At 31.8% G+C, this 25,637-nt stretch overlaps 1 protein-coding gene across 2 annotated transcripts in view; it reads right to left on the minus strand.

Moving 5' to 3' along the window:
• Nucleotides 1–10,293: 10,293 nt before the first annotated feature.
• Nucleotides 10,294–25,637, minus strand: part of LOC108913706 (probable ribonuclease ZC3H12C) — a 65,334-nt gene continuing 49,990 nt past the window's right edge. For both annotated transcript variants that reach the window (XM_018719299.1, XM_018719300.1), the window contains exons 2-6: nucleotides 19,195–19,391; nucleotides 17,583–17,831; nucleotides 16,392–16,983; nucleotides 15,273–15,643; nucleotides 10,294–13,109 (exon numbers count right to left, since the gene is read on the minus strand). In XM_018719299.1, the coding sequence (XP_018574815.1) occupies nucleotides 12,863–13,109; nucleotides 15,273–15,643; nucleotides 16,392–16,983; nucleotides 17,583–17,831; nucleotides 19,195–19,391 (1,656 nt within the window). In that variant the 3' untranslated portion in view covers nucleotides 10,294–12,862. The remainder of the gene's footprint in view (nucleotides 13,110–15,272; nucleotides 15,644–16,391; nucleotides 16,984–17,582; nucleotides 17,832–19,194; nucleotides 19,392–25,637) is intronic.

Raw genomic sequence — 25,637 nt, forward strand, 5'->3', positions numbered from 1 at the left:
CAAATATCGCCCTGAAGCACGCCGGAGTTCGTCTGCAGGTTGCGAGAGTCGCTGCAGTGGATACTGAGCGCCGGGATGGCAGACCCAGGCGAGATCGGCCGCAATGTAGGTGACATTGGAAACATCGGTGAAATTGGACGCCGGGAGGATCGATGTCATGTTATGGGACGACGTCCGCACTGAGATGCAGAGTCGCGGAAAACGCTCTCAGACGGTATCGAGTTCGATGTCTGAAATGATACCGTATAGGCTTTTTGGATTTAATTTTGCAACCGTGGCGGGTTTTCGGTTTGGATTGGAAAGGTAGGCCAGTTCAACGGTCTCAGGCATATCCGTAGGTACAGGACGACGTCTAGGAATATACTGAGTGTTCTGAAATCCTGAAACTCGCTCGAAGGGTGGAATACGACAGTATAGGTAGTGTTCTCTGATATAGGGCTTAAAAAAATATTCTTTTAAAACTGCGTTTTAAAAATATGTCTTCCAAATATTATTTAATAAGGATACATTTTGTGTTAGATATTGTTACTATATATATAGTTTGTTTTTGACCGTCTGTTAGGGGTCGTTAGATCGTATAGATCTTTCTCAATGACATTTTATGTCATCTTTTTCTGAATTAGGTCCTTTACAGAATACGTCGTATTGAAATACATTTACAAAATTCATTTTGTATAAGATAGCGCTATTTTGAAATCGGAAACAACGCGTCATTTTGAGAAAGATACAATTGATTGTACCGAAGTCAACGAGCTTCTATTCTTCAATATACAGGATGTTCGAAAACGAATAGGCTATACCACAAGGGTATAGCGTCCTTAAAGTTAAGTTATATCTTTAAAAAAATAATCCCATTTTAACTACCTACCGAATTTTTTTTTTTTAATTTAAACTAAATCTATTTTTATCCAAGCGAGTTACACTTGAGGTATGACGTATCCGTTTTAAGACACCTTATATATTAAGAGGTAAAAGCTGGTGGAGCTGGGCTTGGAGCATTCAATTTTATTTATTACAAAAAAAACTGCATTTTTAGCAGTTTTAGCAATAGTGTCTTTTTTGTGTAATATGAAATTTTACAATATAATACATACACATCACATACTTCTATACATATACCAAGCACTGCATATCTTTTGTCAATTTTGCGCAAGCCCGAAGATTTAGCGGATTATTTCAAATGAAATTTAATAACTGATGTACCTACTATTAACAGAGTAAAATTACCAATTATTATTTTGTATATCTAATTATACAACTTGTTAATTGTAATTTATGAGAATGTTAGATAGTGAATGTAAAATAAAATGGGTACAATAAAACGGAATCCAAAAGATCCATACAAGTGTGTTATTTATATAAAATAGTAAACATTTTTTGAAATTTAAAATCGATACATCTTCATAAAAATTCATACAAAAATACACATTATGTACAAATATACATAAAAATAATAACGAGTTATCTACCTTAACTAACACATATACAGGGTCGGAAAGTCCCTATGGTTCATCGGCCGTTACGTGCGAGCGATAAAGTAAGTCATAGAAATCCGTGTGATAGAGAAAGATGACTATAATGAAAGCGTCTAATAGTCACAGCCCATTTCGCCCTTCCACAAATAAGAAGTGGATCTTATTTGTGGAAGGGCGACGCCTTCATTATAGCCATCTTTCTCTGTCGCACGGATTTCTATGACTTTCTTTATCGCTCTCACGTAACGGCCGATGAACCATGGGGACTTTCCGACTCTGTATAAATAATAATAAAAATAAATCATATCAATCATATTAACCTAAGTGTTTCGTGATTCACTGTATCAGATTCAATTTGATTTTCTAATATATGTTAAATATCAAGTCTTATTTTATTAAATATACAATGCAAAAAGCTAGTCAAGATCTTAGAACACATTGAAGCAGTGCCGGTTTTAGATATAAATTGTCCCTAGGTATTATTTTTCAAATAAAATAGCTGATCCAGTTTGTGATCCAAACACATAAGTGCATTAAATATATGTACATATGTAACATATGCTTTGTAACTTCACAGGGTATAAAAATACTTTCTTGTGACATTTACAAAAAATATATAAAGGGAAACTACTCGTCTCCTTTTAGTATATAACAGTAAGAGTTCACCATGAAACACGAAGTCTCGTGCATTTGGCAAAATGTGAAATTTCTAGCTATACTGATTGGACACGTAAAAATTTGCTTTAGCCAATTTCATCAATACATTACCCTTAATTAATAAAAATCCTCAATCAATAAAACCTTAAGTATACCATATGGATAAGGAAAGATATACATTTTTATTTATAAACAAATTTTGTCCTTTTTTATTTTTTGTTAGATTCATCGCTTCATGCCAGTTTGTTCCTCTTTTCTTTAAGTCTTCTGCCACTACTTGGTCCTTGGTCCCATGTTTTTTATGGGTCTGGCTCGTTTCCTTTCCTTTTTTTTGTTTGCCAAATCATTTTCAGCCGTCTTTCTACTCAAATTCATAACCTATCTTCGGAAATGACAATGACGTTAACCAACAAACCGACCAATGGGAAAATGAATCATAGCGCGTGCGTATAATACACAAAGTGCAACACCCCCACTTTTTGGCTTTAGTTCCCTTTTAAAATGTTTTGTATATGTATAGCACATACTTCTATCCTGGATAGAAGTATGTGATGTATAGAAGTATGTGATGTATGTGATACAAATACACTGTAAAAAACCTAACCTCAAAAAGTTGTCATAAAATGTTACTGAGAAAGCTAGCGACCTCTCGCAGATGGTCAAAAACTGTAGTAACATTGACGTATTTAACACCCCCAAAAACCCCCTCTTTCAAACTTGTAACATAAAATATATTAGTTGTTTTATTGTTTTACATACAATAAATTAAATAATCTGATAATAAAACAAAAATTTTGTCCACAATCAATTTAAAGGTATACCAATAAATAATGAAAATTATTGTGATAAAAAAGACCTTTTAAGATGCGATATAAAAATATACATCTTGCATTATACAGGTGCATATTCAAATACTCAACTCCATTTTCTGATTTCTGAGGATATACAGGGCTGGAAAATCCACATGGTCCATCTGCTTTTACATGAGAGCGACAAAGTAAAGTAAAGGAATCCGTGTGATAGACAAGGATGGCTATAGTGAAGACGTTTGATAATATGAATAGTCACCGCCCGTTTCGGGATAGAAGTGGGAGTGACTATTCAGATTATGAAACGTCTTCAAGGTAACCATCCTTAATTGATCACATGGATTTCTATGACTTACTTTATCGCTCTCACGTAACGGCCGATGTACCATGGGGACTTTCCGAACCTGTATATCCTTTTTGATAAAAAATATAGCCATATTTGTTTAAAGAAATTAAAATTTATAACAAAAAAATGTTAAATATAAACAAAAATTTCTGGAAAATCTGGATTCTTACCTCAAATACAAACCCCCAAGTCCTAATAAGTTATTGAAAGACATATTTGTTCATCCTGTTTGGATCTTTGTTGCTCAATCATTTCTCCTATGATAACTGTTTTCCGGTGTAAATTCAATTTGATTTTAAATATTTTACTTGTTTTGTATTTTTAACAATGCCTGCTTATTCATAATGGAATCAAGATATCACCGATACTGATTGGTGTAGCAATATTTTGGGACACTTCATTGATATTACTTATGGAAAAATTTAATTGAAAAGTTGTGTTTTAATCCTAAAGTCCGTCATCTGAGACTTAAGTGCTCATACACAACTACACTGCCAATGTTAAATACTTAAAGGCGCCCATAAATCATAATATCTATCTCCTAGAATTCACCCAAATATGTTTGTGGGGTTATGAGGGTTACCCTTGATCAGGGATAACACCTGTTGGTATCACCTTTATTAATGTACCTGTTTATGAAAAATTACCTGATGAAGCAAATATCAAATTTTGTAATTTTAAAATAAAGTTTCTGAACAATAATGATCCATAAAAAATGTAAATAAATTTAAAAAAAATGATTTATTGATATTTTTAAACAAATATTTTTTATTTCACTTTCAAAAAATTTGCAAAATATATTAATGAAATCCTGAAAATTAATATACAAGTTCTGAAAGATGTTTTTCTTTGACCTGCACTATTGTTTGGTGGAGAAGAATGTATGTTATTTAGTGTACCAGCAAAACAATATTATTTTAACGTTTCATTAATAGTGTAGGCTCATGTTTTCAGTTGGTGATAAGTGCCAGCTGAATTATAAAATATGGTTAAAAACCATACCCTAATTTATGAATATTTTGTTACCATTCATTTTTTCAAATTTTTGAAATTTTCTATATACAAAATTGTAAATACCAATATCCAAAAATAAATTTGATGTCCAATTATTAACTGGTCAAACATCACAAATAGATTAAGGGTAAAGCCATCCTAGAATTTTGAAAATATTGATTTTTGGATAATTGGTATAAACAATACTCTATTATGTAAAGAAAATAGGAAACGAGTTTTAGGTGGGGGAAAAATCGGGAACACAAGTTTCTTCGAGGTGCAGCGCAACCACTCGCAGTGTACTGCAGGAGTGCTTATTGTAACTTGTGAGAACACTTATGATAATTAGCTATTATGACCAGATTGAGTCTCAGATCAAGGTAAATTATGTGATGCAGACATCGCTGATTGAAGATATATTTCGAATTTCTTATGTCGAATGACAACAAAAACTTTAACAGTTTTCCCCGAAACTACTTTTTTTAATTGACCGGAAACATAACTCAAAAAGTTTTCAAAGCATCGACTTGAAATTTTGTACACAGTTTCACAATAATAAACTGAGGGAACATCATAGGGGTTTTTTATTGATTAACAATTATTTTCATTGTTATTAACAATTTAATACTTTTCTTCAATACTTTTTTATTTTAATGTTGACTAAATCAACAATTATTAATATTTTTAATTTCCTTACGATGTTTCCTAGCCTTTAGTATATAATATCAGAAAACTTTTGTTTTTGTTCCAAGACCATCTGTTAATAAGAAACCCTTCTGTGTGTGTATTCACAACGAAAATTTGATGTAAGTTCTATATACAGGGTGTGGCGCGTATAATCTATAAAAATTAAACTACAGCTTCCTGATATTTGTAATAGAAAACTCTTATATGAAAAAGTTCTATCTTCGCGTTTTTTTTGTAAATTAAAGTTCATTTCTTCAACGAAAATGAAGGCCGACCCTGTGTTATTTATTAAAAACTTTGAAAATGTTTTTACGCGACCCGAGATGCAACCTTATAATTTAAGTCGGTATAATCTAAAACTAGTAATACTAAAAGAAGGTTAGGTTACATTGTCAAAAAATTTGTGCAGTCAACTGATTTTATATTTGTATTTTTGTATTGAATTCATTATTCACTTAATTATTAAATATTTAAGCATCATCCATCGACCCATCAGTGTTAAAAAGATTCCAGAGAAAAGTTTTTTCTTTGTAATTCCACGATAATAGTGTTATTTTTATAAAGAAGTAAGAAAATAAGAATAGAATGCCGATTACATTAAAAACAGGACTCTTATTTCTTACTTTGCTTAATTTTTTAGTTTGTGCACAAGCTAGTTCTACAATGAACCGAGAAAACAATGCATTTACTATTTCCGAACGTGTCGATATGGTGTTAGTGTATGGTGCAGCCGGAGAAAATGCGCTCGTGGCAACTAGGTTGTACCGGGAACGATCGCCACAACGTTACCCCCCATGTGCAAATACAATCCTACAGTGCGTTCAACAGCTGCGAGATACGAGAAGTGTAAAACCTCGAGGAGAAGGATGTGGTCAGCAAGTGAATCTTAATGTTGCAGATGCAGTGTTGGAAAATCTTGACAAAGACCCCACAATTAGTACTCGACCACTCGCACAGCAAGTAGGAACCTCATCTCGTACCGTACATCGCATGTTAAGGCGCCAGCTGTTGCATCCCTATCATCTGCAATCAGTTCAACAGATTGTGATCAACGAATGCGTTTTTGCAGATGGTTTTTACGGCAATGTGCCAATCAAGTAGACTTTAATCTTTGGAGTCACTTGAAGTCATTAATTTACAATACTCCAATTGCTATGGTGGAAGAATTGTGAAACCGTATACTTGAAGCTGCTGACACAATTAAGGGAATACCTTGAATTTGTGAAACTATTCGCCAAAATTGGGTGTGTAAATAGAACTTTTTCGTATAAGACTTTTCTATTACAAATATCGTTTGGAAGCTGAAGTTTAATTTTTATAGATTATACACGCCACACCCTGTATACTAATTTTTCTCATTTTTTTTCCAACACACTATTAATTTTGTTGGTGGTTGGACTTTAATAAAATGAGAATTTCTTTACCTTTAAATATTCTAAATTGCTGCTGCAATTTTGTAATTTCAATTCACATCGTGGTTTTCAAAATCTTCATTGTGAAAAGTAAATTTAGATTAGTTGTTCAGTTGGTAAAATAAATTCAATTCCTTCAAGTTACAATGTATTTATAAAATAAAAATAAATAATATTGGAAAAGGTTAACAACGTAATATAAACATTAATTACAGTAAAAATAACACTATGTTGTACATAATAATATAATCTTATAGAAAAAACATTTTTAAAAAACACTAAGAGTATACACCCTGAATCAGAAAAATGATAAAATGTTTATGTACAGTATAATAGATGTTTTCCACATCGATTGAGTATTCTTCACAAATATAATTACACATATATTAGTTAAGATGCAATATGCAACAATACTAAAAAACACATAGGTGCATACATTTTTTTAACATTGATATAACAGTCTAAATTATTATATTATCAAGTATGGTAGTACGATTAATAAGTTGGCACACTACAATACAGAATTATTTATATATAGTGATTAATGGGATAAAACTACAGGATGTCCTAAAATGGTATGCCCAAGTGAAGTATAAATCTTAGAAGCAATTAATTTCTAACAACGTGCTCTGCAATATAAAGAACACATTCTATCAAACCTTGATATTTTAAAAACACACTGTAGATTAACCACATAGATCATTTTAAATACTATAAAATGTTAAATTGATACGGGGCTAGTAACAAATATTATATGTATATTCAATAAAACAGATAAGGGAAGATATAAAAACCTGTAATCGTTATAATTTCAATTACTCCAAACAAAAATTATTATATTATTTTACTGAATATACATTTAAAATTTTAACATACTATACTATAATTCAAAAATTGCAACAATTTTACTAGAGATACATAGTATCAACTTATTAATTTAAAATTATCGAGTACAGTAAAACCACAATCCTTTCAAAGCTTTTTACATCCTTCAATATGAAGTTATTTCCCTATTATTAAGAAACTAATGGTGTATATTTCGATTAAAATGTTATTCCGCAATACAAAAAAAAAGAGATGATTTTTAAGTATACTATTTCATTGTTAATAAATGCTTACTGATATTTTTAGATATATCCAAGAATATAGAAGCAGATCTTTTTCGCAAACTTCTTTATTGATTAAAATATTTGATTTTGCATTTAATTTCCAATAAAACAGATAGTGAATAATGAGTATCTAAATACTGTAGTAGTGGTGTTTGATGTTTATATATTGTATTAAATTAAAATTGTAAATACAATATTGGAATATGATATAGAGGGTTTCCTGCCAAAAGGACTTATCCACAAAAGTGCCATTTTGACTTTATGAGCTAACTTTGATACCCAATACCATAAGTCTGTTGCGACAAAAGGTCGTATCTACCTACCACACCAATAATAACAGCGCCACACAATCCTTTTCTTGGTCGTATGAACAATTATTACTTCGATTAACCTGGCAGAAGGTTGTATGTATACGTCCCTATGTAATGAAACTCCAGGTCGTATGAACATATGGCTTTCTGGCATGACAAAATTTCATGGCATTCACGAGTATGCGTTGAGTTAGTTGACGTTCATAACCTCACTTTTTCTGTTGTGTTTACATACGACTACTCTTCAGTTACAAGGTAAAGTACTTAGTCAAGTTTGTACCTGTTGTTCTTAAATAATTCGCTAAGCAGATAATAATATGCGATAAATATACTAATCAACAATTAGGTAAGGTAATAAACAAACTCTTAAATTTTACTACTGATTTTTTAAACGTTTTTATTAGGTCCTGAAAAATAATGTTTTGGTTGATACGTCCTTCTGGCAGGAAACCCTAGATATACTTTGGAAAAAAATATATTTTTTTCCAAATCCCCAAAATTAAGTTAATAATTGTGTTTGACACCACTGATGTAGCTGTTGCTTTGTATACTTGTTAGGTACAGAATTTATGCATTTTAATATTAAAAAAATACGATATTTATATCCAACATACTGCTGAATATACCAAACTTAAAACACAGTTTTCACCTCACCAAATTATAAATGATCATTTTGTTTCTTATAGAATAGAATTAAGTAAGAACGGAATAACTTGAATATGCTGTTTATTTAAACCAGGTGTGCCTAACCTATCTATCAGAATCGATAAAAAATGTTTGTGTCCAAGATCCTTAAATCACACCACATGGATACACAAAGATTGCAATAAAGTTAAATATAGAAATTATGCACAGCCATTTTGGCCCTTATATTTCCAGTTTTTGTCAAATAAGCAACTTCATATATTTCTTCTACTAGTTATGGATAGGTTGACTACATCTAGTTTAAACTATTTTTGCATTTCGTACGTAATAAACAACAAACTGGCAATAACATGTACTATTTCTCTTAAAGCTCTCAAAAATTCAACTTGATGTGTATAAAACATAGTATAAGGAAATGTGATAAAGTAACAATAAATTTATTCCAGCTGCATTTGCACATTTGGAAGCCCCAAACCCATCAACATTATAAAGTCCTAGGCCCAAGATCATTCAAGAATTTCGATAATTTTGTCCCTCTCCATCAGTACACATAATAAATGAAAGAAAATAATTTGCACTAAAATTAATCTGAAACAGTGCAGTCAAAAATTTCAAATAAATTGCTCAGGATTACTTGCAGGGCAATATTTGTTTTAAAGGAGTTACTTGTTATTCACACTATCACGTGACATTGCGAACAGCTATCAACCAACTGAACTTCATCTACAACCACATATTTGCATATAAAATTTGGATTCTAACAGCTTACAAACAGCAAAATTTATGGGCAAGCTTCCACTTATCCGATAGCTTTCAGAACCAATGGTTATGCCTTCAGTTATACTAAATTTAGGATATTAACAAATAAAAAACTTAATACTCTAGCATTACCACCTACAACTACAAAACCTCACATCTGACACTATTTTGTTTAGTGACTTCTCGTTATTTGTGATATTTTTAACTCTAATTTTAAATAACACAATTCGACACCACGTTGTCCACACTAAGGCAACAATCTTGTATCAACCGTATTTGATAACATTAAGTGATGGTGCCTTCTAAATTCCACACGTTGACAACATTCCATAAAAGAAAAATGAAATACGTCATTTGCATTGTTTTAAAAAAATAATTGACATTATTTCATCAAAAAAAAGAGATTCATCATTTGTATTATTTCTTATTAGTATGTAAAAGTTTTATTTAAAATATTAGAGAAAGAAAGAGAAATTTCCATTTACATTGGAACGAGTGTGCGAGTACAGAAATAAAATAATAAGAAACGTTAGAAACGTGAAAAACAATTGGGAGGTTTGTTTTTTCTGTCTTGTCATTATTATGATTAAAATTGTCACTTCTTGTAAGACGTTAATTAAAAATTAAAAATCAAACACAAACAATATGTTTTCATAAATAAACATAATGTTTATATTTTTATTTAGTTTAATTAATTATTATATTTCCACAAGTAGTATTTTTATGTATCAATTAATAATAATAATAATATCTCTACTCCTCATTCTAACTACGAGAATTAGCCCATAAGTCGGAGAATTGTGCGGGAGAGGAGGCGGCATATTATTATTACGCAGGCCGCATTTGCGCCCAGGAACTACTTATGTTGGTAGGCCCAAACATTCAGTGCAGGAATGAGGGAAACCTGGAAAACCTCATTAATTAGGGGGATGGTCAAATGCCAACCGGTGTCAATCTCACATTGACCCAAGCCAACATTCTTTCACCCTACCATACCTGCACAGAGGGTGCCAATCCTCCGTACAAGCATAGCTAATCTACGGTCTACCAGCCGCGGGATTCGAAATAGCACACATCGATTTAAGTACTGACGCCTTAAACCGTGCGGCTATCGACCGCAGCAATTGCTATTTTACAATTTTCTAAAGATTCTACATGCATTAGTTTTTGCTTTAAAGCTTCATTTTACATAAGAAAAATGAAAGGAAAAATAACGAGAGGGTGTAGCAAAAGGCTGTTTTTGTGGCAACTCCGTTTTAAAATGTATAGTTCATACTCAAGTTCGAAAGACTAACTAAATGTTAAATACTGTTTATTTTATTTGTAATTAAATTTATAATATGTTCTTTAGTTACGAGGTAATACAAATTTTACATCTATTTAATTTCAATGAAATTTTAATATGTAAATCCATATCGTTAAGGATTTATTGCTTTACGGAGTAATACATTAAATTTGTCACTAAGAGTGGATGCCTTATTAATCTAGGTGGTAATGGCTCTAGTCTGAGTGAAGTTTGAGCATAACTGCATTTCATTTGTTATCTCTGTGAAATCGACATATAGGAATTTTTCGCGAATTCCCGTTCATAACCATCAGAATCTTAGCGGTTCATCCCCTCCTTGTTACTGAACAGAAATTTTTTACTCTTGTTTGCGGTAACCCGATAACCGGTTGTTTGTTTTTCATTTTCATGTTGCTTTTCCTCGAACTTTTCGGAATTTTTTTTTATTTTTATTTTTTTATAGCTCTGAGGAAATTGGGAACAATTTCATAAGGAAGCAATATCGCCGAAAATTTTATATAAGTATTTAGAGAACAACTTACCCGTCATGTAATTGACCAACACATTTGGTAGGATAGAAACCATACCAAGAACATGTATTTTTCCAGTTATTTCGCATGAAGAAACATTTCATAAACTGTTGAAAACAGTAATAGAAAATGATACTGCATGTTTGATTAATCTATTCAACAAAACATTAGCTGTTGGCAGATCTGTAAGGACTGTAAGTCTCCTAAATAATTCAAAGTAATTTGAACGATTTACTTTACTTTAACCTTACTTTCACTCTATCGCAATAACCGCTAGTAACACACCACTAGACACCGGTAAGAAAATCAGTTCCTGTTTTATAGGTACTGACGTCATAAGAGTAGCTTATTCTTGAATTTTCCCTATTCCCGTTATTACGCGAAAATGCACCTGTAACTGATTTCTTGTTACCGTTGATCAAATGGGAACTCGCGAAAAATTCCTAATTTCTAATTTCTGTCTATTCGAAATAAAAATAATTCTATCCCTGTTGGTGCCACAAAACGTTTGTACAACACATTTTCCTCCACGTACCTGTATTCCAATACCTTTTTGTTATTGTTACAAGCAAATCATACAAAATTTAATATTACTGCGTATCTCTAATGGTGTATAATGACTATGGTTTTCCGTTTGAAAGCAGCACCATCTAGTGGCTTTTCATTTTCGTAAATTATATTTTTGAAGAACTCAACTGTACGTATACCGTTTTTCATTTAAGCCACAAATTAATTAAATTTATGTACAGGTTAACTCAAATTTTGATTTAGATAGTGTTAGCAAGTTGGATTAATTTTGTTAACCTTAAAAAAAACATCTAAAAAAAAGCCACACAAAAAACATTATAAATTGCAAACTCTGAAGTTAATAGAATTATTAATTTTGGTGCAAAAAATGTTATACCCGCCTCAAATACGATCCCTTCCTTTGGTGAAATTACACATAAAATGTTACATTGATATAAAGTATTTATAAGATAAGCAAAGTTAGTTCTTTTGTTGTTCACGTTTCAATGCAACTCCTCGAAATAACTGTTACTAGCCCATACAATTTCAGATCTGTTTCTGAAAACTCCCGATCTCCAAAAAAATTGCAAATCAACTGAACTCTAAAGGAAAGACGAATGACCAAAAACGAATATTGGAAGTAGATCAATTTGATTTTTTAAACCAAAAATGAAGACTTTTGATAATTTGCTCTAGGACATCCCAAAACTGCTCAAAATGGAACTCCCAAAATTGCTATAAATTTTATAATTACCATTTTAAACATGTTAGTATAATAAATTGTCACTTAAAAAGAATTGTCTCAGTTCCAAATTTGCTGACAGAGGGTGCTAGTACCAATTGTCTCACTCTCATATTGTGGTTCGAGTATAGATCATTAAATTCTATTTGCAGACAAAAGCATCAATGTTGAGATTATTTGATAATTTTAATTGGAATGACTCACATGCCGTCTATTACCTTGATGCAACAAACTGGCACTAAACTAATTTTATTATTACTTTATCCTAAATTTCCATTATTTTTTATTAAACAAAATCGCCATTTTATAAAAATTATAAATAACAAGACCAGCTTAAGTTATTTATATTTTTCCCGCAACTATAATAATATTTCAGTTAAGGGTTCTATGAATTTTAAGACTGTTTCGTAATCATCTGGTAAATGTTCATCGCAGCTTCATATACTTTATTAAGTACCTAAGAAAATCAGATTTACTCACGTCAATAATTTCTAACATTATTTATAAAAAAGTCTCAAAACTCATACTTTTTTTTCAACGTCAATAAGTAATCATTCCTTTACTTACACTTACATTTCGAATAATTCACGTCTTTTTATGTCTTCGGAAACATCGATAAAATCGCAGCGCATATTTTTTGCGGATTCGTTTCATCCGGGTACATCTGCATGGCCTGGGTAACCTGTTCTTCAGGAAATATGGCTGCTAAATGATAGTGGAGTTTTCTTCGAGCATCCTCCTGGGCAGTAGGACTTGCAAGATGTGGTACGCTGCCTTGAGACCATGTAGGGGGCCACACGTTTAACTGAGAATCCGAACAACTCGATATTCTTTGCATGTGTCTGAAATAGATCATAAATATATAATATAAACATGGTGCATGGAAAGTATGAGTAAAAAATTGTGGGGGTTATTACAGTTATACAGGGTGCGGTACCAAAATCCGGACAAAATTCAGTTTGAAATTCCTGCTGTTTTATATCACATGAACAGGTCGCGATTAGGGCTGGCAACTGAAATCAGTTTTTTAGATAGTCAGTTAACCGGTTTCAGATAATTTGGATTGTTACGAAACCCAAAAACTTGTTATTCGATTATTCAAATAACCGAATATTCGATCTGTTCATTCAAACACCCGAATAATTGGATTCTTCATAGCCAACATAACGCTATAATATAGTCTTAGTGTTATGTAGTTATTGACATTGGCTGCATAGTAGATACCCACTACAAAAATAAGGTTTTGGCCATTATTCGAGTAACCGGTTATTGGGTTATTCAAATAACCACTGTTTGGCTAATCGGTTTTATCTGAAATCGGTTTTTACAGAACTCGGTTAGTCGGTTTCACTTTATTCCGGTTTTTGCCAGCACTAGTCGCGATTGGCATTGAAATAGCTTGAAGTATGTACTAAACAGTCATAACCTCAAAATAATCCCAATGTTGAACTATGGAGTGTAGACAAGGAATGAAGAAAAGTTAAAAAAAGGGAAGCCATTTCTTGGGTCACATAAAGGCGGCACTGATGTAAGCAAGTAGAGTTTGAACAATATGGGCGACGTAAGTGCAACTTCGTTAACAGACTCCCCAGCACACCAGCGCTACAGCGGCGACTCTTTAAAGTTTAATTTGGGTCAGAAAACTTGATCCGAAATTTGTATGCATGGACTATAAGAGTCTTTACTTCTTGTCTACACTCCATAGTTAAAACGTTAAAACCAAGTGCGGAGTATAACCAAAGAGCCACGATTGTCGAAAGTGTTTGCGTTGGGCATTCGGCGATAAAAGTTATTCAGTCCAAGTCAATAGCATTAATAATTTCTGAGAAAGAGAATTAAAATTAATCTACCTGCAGTACAAAGGAAGCTGCATTTGAACACAAAAAAACACATATTTTATAAGATTGGAAGCATTAAAACCTACCTCATAGTTTTAGTAGAAAACTGATGGCAAAATATTGACCCAAAACATTAAATATGTTTTTTTTTTCAAAAATACTTAATGTTATTGACTTGGAAGAATATGACCTTTTTTACAACTTTTTTTTAATGAGCTTTGAAATTGTCATTTAATTTTTATATTTTTAAAAAAGCGCCTATAAAAATTATGATCAGTTTTCTAGTCTATAATAAAGCAAGGCACTCACGACAGACAATTGGCGCTGATTAATTTTTAGGTAAATAACCGTGTCTGCACATTTTTGATAAACCATACGATCATTTCATTTATCAATAAATTAAGTCAGTCACCAACTTTCTGCCAAGTGTGCTGCTAATAATCCTCCAAATTTTGAAAATTTTTTTCTTACATTTAGTTTCTTTGAGGTTATGTAACTCTGCTGATACTGAGTTTTTAAGTGTCATAGGTACAATCGCCCCTTAAACTTTTTTCTCATAGTTTCTGGATACAGGGTATTCATATACAGAGTGATTCTTAGGGAATAATTCTACACATGAAAACAAATGAGTCATAAGCCATTCAAGATGACCGTTGACAGTGAGTTTTTGTTTCATATCAATAGAACCACTTTATATACGAGACATAAATTTTAGCATATTCATTTGTACTGTAAATAAAAGCTATTTTTTGAAACATGCGGTCATTTTCGATTTGAATCTAATTAGGCACTGAATAAAAATTGTAAGAGATAATTTAAACAAAGCGTCACATTAAAAATATTAAATTAAATAATCTCGTCTGCCCCGTAACGTCCAGTTATTGAAAATAATTGCTTATTTCAAAAAATAGCATTAATTGATGGTAATTTATGTACTAAAATTCATACTAATTCTAAAGAATAAAACAAAAACCCATTGAATGATATGGTTATCTTTAAATGACCATAGCTTCCTTATGACTCATTTAGGACCCATGTTCATATAAACTTTTTTCCGTGTTTTCAAATCTTAAACCATTCCCCAAATTTATGCATATAAGTTTAAAATTGCCCTGTATGTTTTTACAGTGAATTAACTACTTCAAAAATTTTTTTCTTTTACTTTACCTATGCTGCGGATGTTGCTGAGGTGGCCAGGGTCTGTAAGAGTCTGGTGCAGATGCTATTCTGGTTACATGTTGATGCATATCCCAACTCGGATGCGCAATATAACCACTAGCAGGTGTAGTCAAAGTCATCTGACTACTTTGCGTACTGGATATAGGTGGGGCGTAACGTCTAGCCAGTCTAGGATCGGAGCTTGGATTTAGAGTTAACTGTCTCTGAAGTTTTTTGTGTAGGTTTTCCGTAGACTGAATGTGTTGGTAAGAACTACCGACGTTATCGACACTTCGGCTTTTAGACACAACTGCATGCTGAGATTCCTTAGGCGGGGGTACGTTAGATCTGGTTCGACCTAGTGGAGTCTTCCTGATGTCCTATATTAATTATAAATAGAGAGTTAACCCACATTATTTTCTATCAAGTGCTGTATCAAACGAGTAAATTTTGTAAAAATGTTCGTAAAAAACTAGATAATACCAGAAACAACAAAGTTTAACGTTACTTTTTTGGTATAGAACTACATTTGCATATTTTTTCATTAAAATGGGTCACATTCATATTGAGACAAGTTGTTACAAAGAATTAAAAAATTGATTACATGTACGCTGATAAACCGATTACAGACTCTATTCCAAGACTGAGGTTAAGTATTGATTTTCATGCCAACACAGAGTTTGAATTCTAATCGTCGACTTCGTAATACTAGTATGTCAAAGCATCCAAATTGCGATAAAGGATTCGGTAATTATTAACTTCATTGCCATAACAAACCTAAAGTCCCTAGATTGAGAAAGTACTGCAATCGCCCACCATTTTGAGGCAAATTTCGTGTTACCAATTTGAAATATAAACTTCAATTTATTTTATGTATAAAATATAATTTAATGCAAGATAAGTGGTTAAGAGATATTCATTAAATATTACAAGCTACGGTTTTAGTTAAAAAGATAAAGGACGACTCTTTTCCTTAAAATAGTCATAATAAACCAAATTAAAAAGATATGACAATTACAAAAATAAGCTAATGTTATTTTTTCTAATAATCATGATTTTTTTATGATTACTTTTACAAATTTTTAAACATTAAAATTTCAGCAGAGGATATTAAAGAAAGTTAAATACCTGCAAATGTCTCTGGGCGTGTTCGGATAAGCGTTCCGTAACACTTTTATGAGGTAATGGTCCTCTCTCCGGATGATGATACTTGCATTTATTCCCATAGGTACACTTCTTCGCATACGGACAGGGTGGTGGGGGATCACCTTTTTTAGGCTGAATTCTAAGAAAATTATCCAACGTAGGACCAGATCTACCTAACGGATCATCAGGGGGCATAAAGTGATCATTCACAAACGAGTACATTAGTATCCTTTCTTCCACAACCTTACGATATTCGGCATTTTCTTGACACAAATCCCTATAATTGTCGTTACTAACTACAATACCGTCATTCTGGGCTGCAAGTTTTAAGATATATCTATCATCGTAACACACCATTCTTTTTCCCCCAACATGTCGGGAGGGGGTGAAAACTAACAGTCTTTCTGTTTCTAATTCGGCTAGAATATGTTGGTCGCGAATGAGGTTGTCAGGACGTGGCGCTTCTTTCCTCCATTTCGGTACAAAGACTGTGATAGTCTTGTGACCTCTAGCTTTGAACCAGTCCACGCAGATCTTGATACCACGGCAGGAAAAGATTTCTTTGTTTCCATGACTGAAATTACATTTTGGGTTCAATTTCACTATATATATTCACAACTTATCCAAAAAAATTTGGGATTAAATGTCTCATGAAAAATGGAGGCGATTCCGAATACTGAAATCCGATGTTACCATTTATGTTTTTGCGATAGTGTTTACATTAGTTTTTCCAGTGTCAAAATTGATATTTTTATACATTATCTTAATAGTAGTTTTTTTTTGAAAATTTTAATTTAGGGATTTTGATTTGATTTAGGCTTATGGGGAAAAAATTTAAGAGATAGTCTAACAAAAAAAAAAATACATTTGTGTCCACATATGGAGGTGTTAATACATAGTTATAAACCTATTCTCCTCCACTCTCTTCGCAAAAAATGTCACGGCATAGAAAAAAGTTCTATACGATTTTAATAGTGTTTTAAAAACAACAAAGTTATAAATAATCATTTTTTAAAATACAACTTTGACCCTATGTGTTTTGAAAAAAGAAACGCCTAAATTAAAAATGACACAAGGAAAGTCCTGTGTTTTTTACCCGAAGAATATGTATATAAAAGAATTTAAAAAATGATAATAAAAAAAATCATTGTAAACACAATAATACACACTTACCTCATAGCAACATTACTGCCATCTATCACTATTGGACGTAATGATTGGGTTCCCTCGAGAGCTTCCAAATGAAAATCGGCAACGTCAAGAGTACTTTCCGTGGGGCTGCTATCACACGAACTGCCCTTTTGGGCACCCAGTTTTATGAGCTCAGCCAGGAGCTCATTCTGAGTAGGGGAAGGGCCTAACTTCTGTAAGGCGGCCTGCACTAATTTCTCTGTATAACCTAATTTAAGGGCGAATTCTACCCTAGAAAGAAATTACAATGCATTGGTCATACATATTTGAAAGTAACAAAAATCATCGGGGAGTTATTCGTTGATTGTAAATTGATTGTTACTTTGAATTTATCCGCATTACTCACATTTAACAATGAACAAGGAAAATTCTCCTTAACTACTTATTAAATAGTTGTGGTTGATATTTCTATGCCACAGAACATCCTGTTATTTTTTGACAATGGAATTCCCTAAACTAACCTGCTAGTTTTAGGCGATAAAAAAATAATCGATAAATGTTTCACAATGGCAGGATAAAAACGATGTAGCATATTTAAGAACATTTTCTATATAATTATTTGCTCTTGGAACCCTTATTTGTGAGAGGCGTTAAACTTTCCAAAAAAATTAGAAATATTCCAAATATATTTTTTGATATCATACGTAAAATCATTTAAACAATTCTATGTATCTTTATTTAAACATATCAAAATTTGTACTAAATGGTAAAAGCTATACCTACAAAGTCAAAAGATCATTTTTTTATCATTAAAATTATATTAAAAATAAAGAAAAAATATGCATATGCCATTAATTTGGGTTGAGACTTAATTTTTTAATGATTCCCATTTTATTAATTTATCGTCTATCGTGGACATAAAATTTCATTTATTTAAAAAATATTCTAATATCTTTTTAAAAATTTAAACACCCTTTATAACAAAAACGAACGTTAAAGCAAATGCTTATATAAGAAAATATTAAATTTTGATGGATTTCAAATTACATAAAGAATGAATGATTGAATATGTTTGTTTTTTATAAATAAATCTGTATTATTTGATATTTTCAGATTTCTATACTGATTTTTAATAAGTAAAGAATAAGTACCTCGAGATTTAAAAGGTCGATGTAAAATAGCAAAGCAATAGAGTCATATATGAAGAACAACTTGGATTAATAACCATCTCTCAAATTATATGCTTTCCGTAGCACAATTCAAGTCTCAAGCGAAATTTGTCGCCCTATATTCTCATTTACGACTTACCATTTACTATACTACTATGCAAAATCAAGGACAAAAATAATAATTAAATACTGATTATGGATCAATGAACTAAGATTACTTTCATTCAACTTTCATATTGCACTGGATTTGCAGTAGAAGAAATAATTGTAAAATAGATAATTTATCTAATTAAATTGTTAAGAGCCTTTAAATTTGCAACTATGTATTTTTATTCAATAATTTTTTATAAAATGGACAATACGATTCAGAAATTTAAATCTTTTGGATTAAAAATTAAGCCGTCATTACTACTGCTTCGTTCAAGGATCAATATTTGAGACAAAATAAATTTGTTTCAATCACTGATGCAATGTAACTTACGAACCTGGCTGTGTATCCTGGAGATATTTCAGATGACGACTGAACGTATTCAGCGTACTCTGCTGCAAGAGTGTCACTAGTTGTTCGAGAGACATCCTGATGTCCTGTAGGTGGATCAACCTCAAAATCGGAATCGTAACTGGAGTCCTCACCCCCCACAGCCCCTCCGCATCCCTCACCACAAATATCGTCTACATAATTCTGCAAGAAAAAAATACATATTAATATAAATTTTATTTACCAATTATAATACATTGTGCAACTCGTTCGGAAAAGTTGCCAATAGCGCCACGCAGACGCAGTTGACGCACGAGCGAAGCGAGTGCGAAAAGCGCCCAAGTGGCGCTATGGCAACTTTTCCGAACGAGTTGCACATACTATTTTCTATCACAAGTGCGAGTTGTTATGGGACCTATAGCATAGGGGGTTATTATAATATCAGCTGACTTACAGTTTTTAATAAAGTATAAAATTTAACTAAATTAAACCTAACCTTACCTAAGCTGACTTAATTTCATATTAGTAGCTTTTTGAAATATTTGAAAATCTGTACAAACATATGGGGTGGTAAATAAGGTACAGATCTTAAACAAATAACACGCTGTATATAATATCTCTACCCCTCATTCTAATCGCAAGGATTAGTGTGGGAGAGGGCGCGGTATATTATTCTTCAGTAGGCCGCATGTGCAACATTTTACCTGTTCTAGTAATACATTACATCCAAATAAATAAATACGCATACTAAGTTTATCTGATCTTACGTTTTCCACATATTTTGCTGACATTCAGTCATTCTAGAGATACTTAGTGGAAAGAATTTTGAAATCGCGCCACCTTATCGCCACGCCACTGTTCACATAGTGATGGTTACTACCAAAACATAAATCTGCGATGCAGACATTATTTAAATAAAGACGTTTTCAAAATGCCCTTCTTATTTCACGTTTGTCTCCTCTTAATTTTCTTCATTCTCAGCAAGATCGTACCTCCCCAGAGAAGGTTCCCTAGTAGCACAATCGTGTGCAATTCTAATACAAGTTGTTTCAAGTTTACTTGAAATAGCCAAATTGTGTCAGATTGTTTTGTGTCTATTGCTGAAATTTATATCGTTTCTTATGCAAGATACTTTTACAATACTTGCACCAGACTTAACCAAAAGTACTTGAGTCCAAAGGGGTGAATTAGTATAAGTCAAGTACAATATGTCTTACTTAATTCTAATGTAAGTCTGCAACATAGTCACTTGCTTTAATTTACCCCTTTGTGCTCAAGTGCCCTGAATCAAATCCATTGAAAGCTTTGATCAAGACAATTGTACAATTAAATCTTGCAGTAAACCTGATGCTGATTTCAGGGGTAGGTACACAGCAGTCTTGTATATGTGTCTTGTGCAAGATTTTGCTACCAGGGTTAAGGCTGTTCCTGGAGGTGGAAACAAGCATTTTATGTCTTATTTAATTGTATATACTTATACAGTTTAATACAACGATAATCTCTTTTTTGTCTACTACTACTGGGCAATCTTCTGAATACGCTTCAATAATTACGTTCTAGAGTTTGAAGCTTCTGCGTATCTAAATCTCACCTGTGCCACCACAAATAAAAAATCTAGAGAATCACGATCGGGAGATCTAGGTCTAGGTTTTTTAAGTTTTTATAGTCTGGAACAAATAAAGATCGATCTATAAGGAGCACATTGTATAAAAACATAGGTATTTATTTTATGCTAAAATTGAATATGTATTTGTAGGGGGATGATATCAAGTTTAATAATTTTGTCAAAGCAGTACTCTTTGTCTAAAAGCACAAATTTTGTACAAAATTCACAAGCTTCGCAAACATACAAAACAAGCATCACAAAAAACAACATTAATGACACGTGTCTTGGACAAACATAAATCAGCTGATGAATGTCGCACGACATGCTGACGGATAAAGATATTTTTCTACATACATACCAAACTAGAATTTTTATCACTTGTAGCGAAAATATCTACGTTACAAATTATATAAAAAAATCAATTAATAAATCGTAATTTGCAAAACACTATCTTTATAAATAACTAATTATAAACAAAATAGTCGGTGTTTAAAAACTGTATACAAAATTAGATACATATTTCATAAACATTTTTATAATTATAACTCAATGTCACAGTCTGTTACTGAATGAGACAGGTTTAGGCCACATTCAACTTTAGTAATGGTTTTAATAAAAAATAACACATTCATAATTTACTTGCAAACATTGAACAAATTATTTTATGTGTGTGACGTAATTTCATTCATTGTTCTTTGACAACCAAGAGCCAATTAATTTCAATTGTCCCAATAAAAAAATTTAAAAGCATGTTTCTATTCGTATCTACAGACTTCCCAATACGTAAATCAGTTATACAAAGTGATACATAAAAAATTTCTAAACAATACAAAATTTCACTCATATAAAGAAATGATAACACATATTTTCAACTTTCGGTTAAAGCATATTAATGGGGAAACAAATACCAAGTGTCTAAATGATTTATTTAGTGCAAAAATCCAATGACGCATTGTTCGTCAATAATTTAACGATTTACGGAATTTCCAAAGGGTGTGGCTGTTTTAGAAAAATTCGCAATGACGTCGTGAAAATCGTCATGGTATTGTGGAGTTTCAATGAAATTGGAACTACTGTTTTAGACTGCAGGGTATTTAGCTATAATCCGCGTAAAGCCTGAAGTCGTCAATATATTCTATGGTAAAAATTAATGAGGGCCTCATTTTCTAGATATATGGTATTGAAGTTCAAAAAATTTAAACTACTGTGGAATTCGATTATAACGACATTCAAAAGATAATGTCGCACTAAACAGGCGATATAATAAGCAAAATAATTATACAGGGTCTCTGATATGTATGGAAACGGTCGATTATCTCCTAAAGTAAGATAGCTATGCTATAGAAAAATCATAAGACACAAATGTTTTAGATTCTTCTAGAAATTCTAAACAAAATTCATATAGCATATCATGTACCTAAACTTAACCGTTTTCGAGATATCGATCTTTGAAAATCATTTTCTTATAAAATATACAAAAATATTTTAGTTCATTAAGTTTATAGTCCATCAAGCTACGTATGAAAGTTTCTAGCTTCATAAGAACGGCAGTGTTCTTTTCAATATGGTTTCAACATGATGGGACTCCTCCATATTTTGGACGTGTGGTACGGACATATTTATATGAAACTTTTCCTGATAAATGGATTGGACGCAGAGGGGAGATTGGATAGCCAGCCCGTCTCCCGATATGATCCCACTTGACTTTTTTCTGTGGATCACATAAAAAATGTAGTCTACAAAAATGGGCCGCAAATTATCGAACAGTTGCAGGAAAGAATAAGGCATTAAATTTCCATTATTCCTCCCAACATCATTAGATTCACTACAAAATTTTGTTCAGCAAATTCATTACTGTCAGGAGGTAAATGGTGAATACTTTGAGCACCTTATAAAATAGAATTGCAAAGAAAATATTTGTTGTTTATTAAAATTTATTTTCTCTTTTTTTATTTTGACAACTATTATTTTCATAAAATTTAAAATATCTAGGACATTTATTAAAAAATACAATTTTTGGTTTCATGCATTTTTATCAACTCTGAACTATTATGCTTTTTTATTGTCTGTAGAAAAAAAAATAAAATTAAATCATATCTATATCTTCCACCTTGTGCGATTTTCAAAATAAATACCTATTCATAATTTGGGTCCCATTTTCTTTTATTTTGAGAGTAGTAAAGTTACATTCAAAGTTCGATATCTTGAAAACGGTTATATTTAGGTACCTACATGATGTGCTATACGAATTTTGTTTAGAAAAAAAACATTTCGAATTTCTAAGATATGCTCGAAAATAGTTTTAATTTTTTTAACACTTCATTTCGGAAATGATGCACTTTCAGACAAAATCTTATTTAAACTACCGCCTTTAATTTTGTCGTAGAATATATTGAAATTATTTGGCCGATTCATAACCGAACATCCTGTATATTCGTAGCAAAAAAAGACAAGGCACAACTAATAACAAAAGTAGGTTGCCCCCTTTCAGCATAGCCATGATTAAAAGTGTTAAAACTGTTAATGCTTACTTCAAAAAGTAGGTTTTGTTGATTTTATAGTTTTAATAGGGTAGTCTTAGACATCTAAAATGCATCTTCATTGTCTTCCAAGAAAAATCAGTAAAATAGAAATACCCAGTTTACTTATATCAATTACATAAGTAATACATCACACACTGCAAATATCATTATAAAGTGTGGATACATGTATCTTAGAAAATTATCTACGAATTTAAATTATATACAGGCAGTCCTAAATTGTATAGGTCAAACGTTATGAACTCTTCAAAATAAGAAAAAGTTCCTCCAGAGCATTGAACATCCCCATAAACCCCACATAACAGAATTTCAGTTCATTCGGTCGAATTTTGTGGAAGATTCTAAAAAATTATTTTCAACGCTCTGTATCTTGAAAACGGAAAAAGATACGCCCATGGTTCAGAGGAACAAATCGTAATATTTTTTGAAATTCTATCAGGTCCTGAATTTATGCTAGTGTTTTTCAGAACAACCTGTATATCTCAAAACGCTGTATTTTACACTTTTCTATTATAAAATCTCAGAGTAAAAAAGTTCGCTTATTCCGTCTTTTTATGTCTAACTTTCCTGGACTATTTGGAATTAATATAAATGAAGTATGTTAACTTCTAAACAATGTTTGTTGTATATTCAGTATCATATCGTTTAACTAACAAAAAACCTTTAATAAAATCGAATGCCGATTAGAAGTAAGTATCAATTTAATTATGGTACATCAGATAGCCACAGAAAAGTTTATTTCGTCATGGTATCACCATGTAGGATCAATTGAACTACAGCGGCATAAATTTTATTATAAAGATTTACCACATCTTCAATTCGATCCTCATAAAATAAATAACCCCGCAAATAAATAAAACATTTACACAATCTTTTGCATGCAAACAGCTAACGTGGATATATTTGTTCACACATTTCTTCTATATTTTGTATTTTGTATGGGCATAAATGAACCTATTTCTTCAATTGAAGCTTTAAAATCACAATCAGTGGATGTCATTTTCAAAAAACCTCATAATACAGCATCACTAACTACTTAGGTAATTGTTCAAAAACATTAGTATGTGAAAATTATTTGTAGATTTGTAGATTTGTAGACTAGGCTTTAGGACAATTAATTGTTAGAACTTATTTACTAAATTTTGCACTAAGCCGTATTTGATAGATAGCCAGACAGATAAATTCAAGTTTTTCAATAAATAATCTATCCTCCATTATAGCAATATTTTTAATACGTTTTTATTAGACTTTTAATAATAATAACTATACAAAAACCTCACGGTGCATAAAAGTTTTGATTTAAAATAGTCTAAACCAATACTTTGTAAATGAAAAACTCTGCGACAACAAATACAAGTCAGTCAGTTTAGTTTAGCTTGCGACGCAGAAAGCCAAGATGGTGGCCAATTTATTGAAGCCTCTGGCTTTAGGAAAAAACGTTACTTTGTTTTTTTGATTTGTTTTGATGAGAGGAACCAGTTCTGAAAGTCTATCTTAACTTCAGTGTTACGCCCTGTATAGTACGGCATTCGAAAAACTTCTTAAGAATACAAAAGGTGCTCCAACATTAATAAATGATTTATCACCTAAAATCACTAGAAAGCGTAAAAAAAATTAAAAATGAACGTCCATCATGTTCCTATGCGTAGACATAATTAGCATACTACTTTGTTGATCTATTAATCAACTTCGCCAAGCTACCGAGAAAAAAATTATTGATAAAGGAATGTTTTAGAATTATAATTAATCTTTAAGAAATATTGATCGGGGAAATCCCTCCTACGAAACCGCAGGTATTTTACTTAAGAAGGTAGGCCATTAAAAGGCTGCTAGACGGTAGGCAAATACTTATTCAAATAAACAAGTGTGCAAGCAAAACCACAAAACAATACAGATCATTCAGCGGATAATTATTTATTTATAGAAAATTACCGACCCTCGGTGCAATGAGCTGTAGTGCGATCGTAATTTGATGTTTTTGCGGAGAATCTAAAATAGCTGGAGGTTGCTTTTAAAACCGGTACAAATTTCCCAAATCGGTTGATACTTAAGAACAAGGACAAAACGAGGAACCTTTTCTTGTATAACAAAGTTTGGTAAAACCGACAAAAACTGTTATAACGGAAAAAAATTAGTAGCTCAATTTAGATAATAGTTTACCTCAATTTGTCACTGTCGTCTAACTCAAGGAAAGAGACAATCATTAGCATCCGAGATATTATACATTATATGAACGGGCTGCTGCTGTTCGACATAACCGATTACAAAATATATCTTATTAGTGATTATTCATATAATGACGAT

The sequence above is a fragment of the Anoplophora glabripennis genome, unplaced genomic scaffold (assembly GCF_000390285.2).
Source record: "Anoplophora glabripennis isolate ALB-LARVAE unplaced genomic scaffold, Agla_2.0 scaffold638, whole genome shotgun sequence".
Taxonomy (NCBI): Eukaryota; Metazoa; Arthropoda; class Insecta; order Coleoptera; family Cerambycidae; genus Anoplophora; species Anoplophora glabripennis.